At 31.6% G+C, this 9,884-nt stretch overlaps 1 protein-coding gene across 2 annotated transcripts; it reads right to left on the bottom strand.

Moving 5' to 3' along the window:
• Positions 1-293: 293 nt before the first annotated feature.
• LOC125844797 (uncharacterized) lies at positions 294-9,642 on the bottom strand. Of its 2 annotated transcripts, XM_049524132.1 has the most exons (9): positions 9,172-9,642; positions 8,573-8,664; positions 7,607-7,729; positions 6,441-6,688; positions 4,252-4,461; positions 3,915-4,022; positions 3,418-3,806; positions 3,273-3,306; positions 294-521 (listed from the first exon to the last, which is right to left on the bottom strand). In XM_049524132.1, exons 5-8 carry the CDS (start codon positions 4,273-4,275, stop codon positions 3,297-3,299), a joined length of 531 nt encoding a protein of 176 aa, XP_049380089.1. In that variant the 5' UTR covers positions 4,276-4,461; positions 6,441-6,688; positions 7,607-7,729; positions 8,573-8,664; positions 9,172-9,642; the 3' UTR covers positions 294-521; positions 3,273-3,296. The 2 variants fall into 2 exon arrangements, 1 of the variants encoding a protein (XP_049380089.1); XR_007444179.1 differs by lacking the exons at positions 294-521; positions 3,273-3,306; positions 3,418-3,806; positions 3,915-4,022 and adding an exon at positions 4,101-4,187 and having other exon boundaries at positions 9,172-9,631.
• Between the last annotated feature and the right edge of the window lie 242 nt (positions 9,643-9,884).

The following is a 9,884-nucleotide window of genomic DNA, read 5'->3' as shown; positions in this document are numbered from 1 at the left end:
ACAATTACAATTGTCATAAAATAAAAAAATAATTTGTATTCAATAAAAAGGAGGAAAGTGCGACAAATATATTTTTTTCACTAAATGGCAAATTTATTTATTTCGTGACAAAAATATTTGTCTTAAAAAGTTTGATTTAATCGTTGCTAAAAGTTACCTTTAATGGCGAAATCTTTTGTCACCAATTGCATTCATTGATGACATTTAATTATTTTATATCAATGTTATTTTTTAAATTATAGAGTTGCATAAATCTAAAATTAAATAAGAAAACATGCTAGATAATAATGAAATCCACCCATGATCATACAATTGAAAACGAGTAAAATATATGAAGGTAATATGTCATTACAAGCTCCTTAAATTAAAATAAAATAAGTCCAATAGCAAGCAAATCTAACTGAAATAGAAGAAATATGACTCCTAAACTGAGACTGAAAAGTAGAAGTTTCTTCCAAAGTACCAATAATGTGGTGATACTTAGTTTGCATTAGTCTTGATTTAATTCTCATCTTTTAAACCTGTGTAAAAAAAAGAAAACAAATTTATAAGATTTAATATAAAGTAGAATCTGCAACATTACATTATGTTTTTCATACATTGTAATGCCAAGTTTTTGCAAAGATAAATCAATCATGCATAATATGAAGCTACACATATATACGAACTATATCCCCACTGCTATTTGAGGTGTGCATGAAGTACTTCACAAGGCGTTAATGCTCTGGGTGGCTGAAACTGAAACACTTTTGTTTTGCAGATAAACATGCTCATATTTTGCAAAGGGAATATAACATGTGTTAATGCTAATAAGATGAGGAATAAAAACATTCTCAGAGGTCACATGGCTCACTACAAATGCTACAAAGTTTAATGTTTATACTTCCATCATGGGAAAACAAGAGGTAAATGATATATGTTAATTGTCTGAATACGCCAGAGGTAACCACCAATTAAATACCTGGGTGTGCCCATCACTTCTAGAACACTAAATGTTGTAGATTGCGATTTGTTATTAGGAAAAATGACAGCCAAGGTGAAAATGTGAGGCTCGAGGAACCTGTGTTTCACTAGTAGGCTTCAACTGGTCAATACCATGATGCTGCATATACATGTATACTGGTCTATTAATTTTTCACTGCCTAAACGAGTGCTAAAAGATAAAAAGTTGTTTGCAGGAAAAATACACTCCAACAAACAAAATTCATGGGCTGAACTGATCACAATAAGTAACTTTCAAATAATTTTCTTCAATCTATGCCTAAAATATCAAGCAATGTCCTCACATTAAGTCACCAATCCTTCAATACTTAGGGGTTCAAAGAATAAAATAAATTGCAATCCATAAAGTCATCAGATACCAAGCAAATAATCAGATTTCACCAACCAAAAGGTTTGTTAAGCTTATTTATATCATATCCATAGTTTTCCTTCCACAACCTCCATAAGAAACTGATTTTCAAACATTGAAACAAATTAAAAACCAGAAATAAGCAATTCTTATCAATTTAGGAAGACGAAATCTGAAAGGTAGGTCGAAACAAATTGAGTAATATGCAGCAGAATTGGCGATAAGGGTATTCCCAATTTTCTGGAAAACGGGATAGAATTACAATGGAATTGTGAATAAGAAATACTACAGGAATGGCAAATTATAGATTTTCAGAATTTGAATTGGGTAACTTATCAGAATTTCTTCTTTCATGGGATATAGTATGCAAGCGAAAAAAAAAAGGATGACTTGGGATCACTAATTGTGTGTTATGGAATGAAGCTACAACATGAAAGTATGTCTAGAATATAGCCAACAAAGTTGATAACCTATGAGTAAAATGAATAACAATGTGTATAATGGGGGCTGATTGATGGGAATATACACCTAAATAAGACAATTACTGGTACTAGAAGAAGATTTGAGGTATGAAGAACAAATGTAGTGTTGGATACTGTGGAAATGGATGATTCAAGGCATGAGGAAAATACACAATTATAAAACAACAATTATTTTGAACTATCTATTTTTAGTAAATTCGACAAGTAAAGTGGTTCGGAGGGAGTATCTTTTCTTAAATGTCAGCATAGTATTTAATTTATGAATGTGTGTTGCAGGCAATGTGGGAAACCATTCAAGCCAGAGAAACCTCATGCCCACATGAAGTCCTACAAAGGGATGAAATCTCTGTGAAAGGGTGCTCATTCTGCTGCTACTACTAACAAGACATCCAAGGATGCACCAATATGGGCAATCCTGACAGCTGCAATATCACACATATCGGAAGCTAGGAATGAAGCATTATGGAAACATAACACCTTACTGAAGTATTTCAATAAGCATAACACATTACTAATTCTTTCTAAAGCCCGGACAATCACCTGCCAAATTCTACGACTGTGTTTCTTGAACTTCTTTAACATCTCTCCCTAACATATTCCTCACCTCGTGCAACGTGGATCTATACTGATCTTCATCATTCCCTTAAGTCTGCCTCTTCTTTTCCTAAGTTATTATGTTTCTAGTACTTATTGTAAATCATACTAGCTAAAGTAAGCTTAAGAGTTATATGAGTCTTACCTTTTACTAAATAAATAGGAAAATACACAACACCTTCTGTCTAGCAAGTATGAAAGCTGGAATAGATTTTAGGAGTAAGAGGAAGCAAAAAGGAGAAAAAAAAGAAGGACAAAAAGTTGAAAGTTGGTTGAACTTCTGAGCACAATGAACTTTTTCCTCATCAAAATGGTATTTCACTCGATTCAAATTATGTGTCTTACTTTTCTTTTTTATTGTTTCAAACGGAGCTTTGTTGAAAAGAAACTATGTTGCTTCTATGTGGTACTGGAATTCCTTAATACTATAAATCTTTGATATCAAGAATTAAGAAAATTTAGACCAAACCATCACTGAATGACTAAATACACCATAAGCAAGGAGCAGGACACTGAGAAGGATAATAATTGTAGTTTTACAAGTTTATATCCTATTCCCATGGTCTTAAAATCTACAAATTTTGTGATAAGAAGGAATTTTCTCTTTATCAATACATAGGTATTGGCAATGATTCCCCTCTATAAGGTAGTATAGCATTTTCTACACTCTATCTAATAAGCTTAGGAAGCAGCTAAAGTGTAAAGTATAGGCCATGTTTCATACTAACTTTTTTATGAGATAAGGTATTAACTAATATATCATGGTATAAATAAAACATAATAGGTATAAACTATAACTTGTTAAACATGGACTTTAAGTTGGAGAAATAAAAATAATAATATACCTTAAGTTGACATTTTGATGGATCTCAATCTTTGCTGAATCATGAAGAAAAATATGCAAAGTTAGATACTAAATGCTACATATTTATATATTTAATATAAACAAATTAATACATACTTATCATATAAGTTTGAGTTACTTCTAACCTTGGTGGCGATGAGCGAGAAAGAAGTTGCATCTTTCTAAGCATTTCCTCTTGGCGTGCCACTATAGTATTCAATTGAGAATTTAATGATTGTATTTGAGATTGCTGGTCTTGTATTTGAGATTCCTGATTATCTACCACAGTTTCAGTTGCATTTAACCGATTCTGTAATTCAAGCTGGGCACTAACAGCTTCCTGTTTTGCCTTTTTGAGGGAGTCTTCTAACTCCGCCGTTCTCCTTTGTGTAGATCTTGTAGTATTAGGTTTTGGGCCATAACCAAGTCCTTTTATGTACCCCGACTTTGTACCAAGTATAGTATCCACAATTTCATCAATAGTCATGGAAGATACTCCCGATGTATATAGATCTTTCAAATCTGTCATGTTGTTCTGCATAAACATATTAAAATTATTTAAAGGAGAATGCACAACTTTTGAAAAACATTTATCTGACAAATCCAATGAGAATGTTGTAAAAGATGAAAAGTAATTTCTTACATAGTGAGTCTCAGCCTCTAAAGATGACCATCCTTTCTCACTCATGTAATGAGTATGCTTATAGAACTCAATTCTGTCAGGCTCTACTCCTTCAGGGTTAGTTTTACTCTGTGAAATAAGAAACAATTGAAATAATACTAAAGTTTCATTAGTCAAAACAATAAAAATGGTATTACTTACAAGTTTAGCATAAGCCGCTACAAACGTTTTTTACCCCATGAAATGATTACACTTAAGCTTAGTTCGATTGGCCTTGTTTATGTCGCATAATTTCTACAAAGAAAATACAAAATATTGTAACTTAAATAACAACGAGAATAATATTAATATAAATTACCTTATGCTCTGGGTTGATCCACATGTCACAAAGCCTATTCCAATTTTCTGGGGTCAACTCTGGCACTTCAATTGTACGAGCTTCTTCCTCAGAGCGTGCATTTTCAAATAGTTATTTTAACTTGTAGCGCCATTGTTGGCTTCTGTTTTTTAGAATATCCTCACAATTATCTTTCACGTAATGCTCATCTAAATTAACCTCAAACCTCTCCTAAAAATCAAATAGTATTAAAGAAAAACACAGAACAAGCAAAATCCCTTTCATATTAAATAATAATCATTACATTTGAAAACATACTAATTAACTTCAAACATGAGTACCCATTGTGAATCATATATTGCAGTTCAAAAACTTTATTTACTCTCATAAACAGTGTTCTTGACAACCGAGCTACATACATAATATCACTCTTTTCTATTTCCAGTAAGGTAATGTCACGAATTGATAAGTTAAGTATAGACTTTATATGACAAGGAAATAACAAAAATCATGTATTTCATCTTCTCAAGATCATTATTCCAAATACATTGAAGGCTTAGGTATTAGGAACCTGATAGGACATTATAGAATCTGCTAATGAAATGGCTATGGAGGTTCAATAATTAAGATGGTGCTTTTTGAAAAGAAATATTTTTTTTTGTAAAAAATGAAATACTATCACACTTGTCCATTGTTGTATCATAGCTCCATATGTTTTTGGTACATGGAAGAGCATGTCAAAACTAAAGAATTAATTTAACCAGCAATGCAGTTGCAAATCAGGTAATGACATTCACTTTAAATATTGGGAGGATAAATGATCAAAGAACACTACTCTCCTAAGTGACTTCCCTACTCTATTCTCAATAGCCTCTAATCCAAACTCTATTATCTCCTAGAACAGAGAAAATAAATACATGGATGCAATTGTCTAGAACAAATTTTCATGATTGAAAGTTGCTACTATTACTATCAAAGCTGGAATGTTGCCCTCAAAATAATCACAGGCCAAATAAAATCAAATGGTGTAAGAAGACAGATGGACAATACACAGTGATGAAAGCAAGGAATCTTCATTATGTGCTCGAAATGATATAATAGATAACTGCCTTGAAAACTCATTTGGAAGACCAAAGCCCCTAGTCATATTTCATCTGAATAGTCCCTCATGAGGCCAGTTTCACTCAAGACAACCTCAGGTGAAGGGGCATGACAACAGTTAATGAATGTTTCATGTGTCAAGAAGCTTATGAGACTAACATACACCTATTCCTTCATTGTCCAGTGACTGCTAATTTTTTTAATTTATTTTTTACTATTTTTTATTTGAGTTGAGTCATGCCTGCTGATTTAAAGGATGGCTACAATAGTTAGAACTCTTAAAAAGTTGATAGATCCAAAAGTTTGGAAACTGATCCTTGTATTTTTTGGTGTGTACGGAAAGTGAGAAACAAAAGGTTCTTTAATGTAATATCAACTTCAATCTACAACTTAAGATCAATTATGTTTTAACTTTATATTGTTAGGCTATGGTTAGATCCGTTAGACTCTAATGTCAATCTTTTGGACTTTGTAAACTCTTTAGTCCTAGCATAGGATACTTTTAAATGAGCTTACAATCTCACTATTTGTGTATCTATATTACTTGAATCTTTTTTATGCCATTTATCCCATTTCTTACTTTATCAAGAAAATGTAGTTCATTTCTGTGTACTCTTGAGCCATATGAAATAAGATTTTACACTAATAAAAAGTGTCGAAGCAAGCATCAAAATGGTCTAAGGAGTTGAAGTAGGCACAAACAAATGCTTAAGGCAAAACCTCTACAGTTGCAAACTATAGAAGTATTGATCCTCCAATTGTTATCTTCTTTAGATGACCCCTTAGAAATTTTTTAGGAAGGAAGCTTGAATGATTGTATACAACTAGTTGTTTTTTTCGGTATCAAGTAGTGGATCTGATACATACATAGTTTATTTTCTAGTTTGTTAGTTATTCGTAATAAAATTCTTGTTAATTTTTTTTAATATAAAAACAGGAAATAAGACAAAAGAGACCATTAGTTAACTTACTATTAGATATCGACGAAGATACATATCGCCGAGTAGTTTTCCAAAAGAATAAGATGAATGAAAAATAGCAGTACCCAAAAAGAGAACTCAATATAATCACTACCATGAAATAAATTTACACAAGTATAGAATCCTTACATGGCATCTAATTAGTGCTGCATCTTTGTCCTCTCTTGTGAGTTCTTTCCACTTGTTTGGAAGTAAAAGAAAATTCCGAGCAATTATCCCTAGCTCATTGGATAGTTTTGCCGATTGATCTGGTTTAGTTGGCCTTCCTTTACCAATTGGGATCTCTATTTTCATCTTTCTTCCTTGAGCTTTCTTCATTTTTTCAAGACCTTTCCCTCTAGTCTTGCCGCGACTGTTCCTGATTCTAGTGGAATCATCTGATGAAAAAGGTCAGTTCAAAATACAACCTATAATCTTAAAAACTTACACGTATGACAGTAAGGCACATGATGAAAACTAAAACAACTGCATTTTTTTAATTTATTGTATATTAATGAGCAATTTAGTCAAAAAATTCACCGAAAAAACAAAGAGAACATACGAGAGCTAACAACATCTATTTTGATCATTTCTATCATGTTTGCTGATTATATGTTCTCCCATATTACATAAATGTTGCTGGATTTCAAAGATATTACAACAACTATATATTCATAAAAAGGTTCAAATTGTGCATATTGATAGAGTAGGTAACTTTACATACCTAATTTTTATGCCATGATGAGCAAAGGCGAGTTAGCCAAACATAAATCAAGTCTAAATAGTATAAGGTATCATGAAGAAATGCTTACATGTAATCTATGGCAGCATTTTCAACTTCTTAGAGTCAATTTGTGTAGCTTATATAGCATATTGATAAAGCAAAATCAATAGCAATTGCTCATACAAACAACCAATGACTTTCATGTTATGAAAAATGCACCTAAGATTATGGATGATGTGATGAAACACTTCTTTTAAAATGTTAAAATATCATAGATAACTTCAAGATTTAAATCCACAAATCTTGAGTTAATGATTGAATTACAAAAACAACAGCCAAGATCATCATAAGAATCATTCGAGTAACTCGGAAGTACATGTGAAAGAGGAGATTAAATTAAAGAATATAATAGAAAGGACAAAATAAACCTGCATACAATAGCTCAATATCAGATACTCAGATATTGAGCTATCGTCCATATTTCTCGTAACAAGTTTAACATAAATAAAAATTTCAATGGTTAATGTTTTCGGTTCCAACTTAGTCAATAACTAAATAAATTAATCCTAATCACTGTAATAAAATGTATTACTTGTATTCACAGCAGGAGTATGGTTATTTGATTCATCTAGTGATTGAGTATCTTGAATTGTTTCCCCTGTAAGTGTAGTTTGCTTAAAAACACGTCCACCCGGTGCCATCAATTTGCAGAATTCTATCAAAACAGAAAATGTAAGTTTTGAATGTTAATAAGACATAAAATCCAATGGTTTAACAAAAATAGTTATGTAAAAGCACCAATCATTGACAACTAAAGGAAAATCTAAAAAGAACATAATCATTAGTTCAGAAAATCTTGCACACGCCAATTATTAATATCTAAGAGTTTACTGTCTATCGAACTATTGAAGAATCTCTAGAAGATCAAATTACAAGTATAACATATCAAAGATATATTTATGCCAGAAATATGTCCAAATTTGAAGACACAATAACTTTTTCGAAAGCTTATATAAGAGAAGGTTTTAAGAAGAGGTTGTAGATCTAAAAAAATGTCGAGCCTCATGAAGAAATGCCTATTGTTTTTAGCAAAAAGATTAATTTTCCTACAAAATATTCATCTCAAATGATGTTGGTTCAGTTCATCTGAATTCAAAGTTCCATCAACCTATCCTAACTCAAGTTCAAGAAGCATAATTTGACAGGCTTGAGTACCATGTTTCACAATCCATCCTATCTTCCTTCGAAATCTGAGGGAGAACATCAATATATGAACAAATCAGAGGAAAAGTTGTTCCAAAAGAAGTCTTGAATAGTGTATACTTCACTAGTATGTTTCACACACAAACTGTAAATATGCACACTACACGAAACTGTAATCTACATAATAGTTAGAGTGTTTGTTTTCCAAAAACTTATAATTAACTATATGAAACAAACATAGAGCAAGATCAATGGTTGTTTCACAATAATCAATGAATAATCATTCAATATATGATTGCCACATAACTATCTGTCTAATTTTGTTCAAACGTAAAATAAGAAGACTGATACATACCTGGTCTTGTTCAGCTTCAGAAACTTTGCTTCAGATTGTAATTGAATCTTTTCCGTTTGTTTTCTCATATATATGGTGGTTATCCTGAAATTCTTTTGGAGCCAAAAAAACAAAAAAATAAGCGCCAAAAGACAGTTTTTTTTCCATGTCTCTGCTTTCTATAACTTTATTTGGTGGGTGAACATGAAGAAGTGAAAGAAGTAGTGGAGCTTATTAACCCAGAAACTTAGGAAGTGGAGAAATGCGTGGTCAACTTTTTTTTTTAGGATTTAACATTTATCTTTTCCTCCACTTAATATTTTAAAAATAAAATTACACACAAAAGGGCATAATGTCGATCAACACTTTAGAAAAAAATAAAATTGCACACACAAAAAGGCATATATGTCCAACAATTTTATTTATCAAAATATATTTTGAAGGTAAATTATTTCTGCTTGGAACTAAAAAGGAAATCAGGAAATGGCTTCACTTGAATGGAAAAAGTAAATAAAAAACTTAGAATAATAACATTAGTAACAAAGGGAAAAACTACTGCATCCATATCGAAGATCTCAAAAAAAATATAAAATCAATGTCGATTGGACTAACAATTGTACCTCTTTTAGCTGAAACCCAAAACCCTAGGCCTTGTACTTCTGGTTGATAATCCTAAAAAACTTGAATCGCTAGAGAACCCACTTTGAAAATCAGGGATCTGACTAAGAGCAACACACTCGAGCATTTTTTTGTCTTCAGTCAACTGCAATTCTGTTGCTAAAAAAAAAAACCATAGCAAGAGAGATAGTAAAGACATCGATGATGATTTTGAGCTAACATGCAAAGCTCCAAACCTTTGAAATCGAATTTGTAGTAGCTCTACATCAGAGATAACGAACTCTTCGAATGGATCAACTTGTGTTCTTCGAAAATAAAGAATAGTTGAGATAGTAAAATTAGGGGAGAAGAATTGAGAAGAAGAGGTTGGGAAGAAAACAATTAGGGGAGAAGAAAGGAGATGAAGTGGATGGGTAGAGAAGATGGGAGCTGAAGAGTTTCCATTAAGTTTCCTAATTTCCTAATTAATTATAATCTAATGAAATATCACTTCTCTTTGAATTTTGGGCCTATATTGGGCAATGTTTTTGTTTTGTTTTCTTGAAAATTTTATGTTATTTTAAATTGGGAATTGAAAACAAAAATATGAAAAAGAATAAAAGGAAAAACAAAAAAGGATTAGCATTTGATCTTACCAATGACATCACCTTTGTTGTTTGTAGGAGTTAATTTTTCCTCTAACTTTTCAATATTTACCAACATATGCAAACAATTG

This window comes from Solanum stenotomum, chromosome 11, assembly GCF_019186545.1.
Source record: "Solanum stenotomum isolate F172 chromosome 11, ASM1918654v1, whole genome shotgun sequence".
Classification (NCBI taxonomy): domain Eukaryota; kingdom Viridiplantae; phylum Streptophyta; class Magnoliopsida; order Solanales; family Solanaceae; genus Solanum; species Solanum stenotomum.
This window is presented reverse-complemented; position numbering and strand designations above follow the sequence as displayed.

Bases quoted from the DNA above. Each gene is read 5' to 3' on its own strand.
- LOC125844797 (XM_049524132.1), bottom strand. From the start codon at position 4,275: ATGTGGATCAACCCAGAGCATAAG. The intron at 4,023-4,251 runs GTAATTTATATT...CTTATTTCACAG, and splicing joins GGATCAACCCAGAGCATAAG to AGTAAAACTAACCCTGAAGG. The intron at 3,807-3,914 runs GTAAGAAATTAC...ATGTTTATGCAG, and splicing joins TAGAGGCTGAGACTCACTAT to AACAACATGACAGATTTGAA.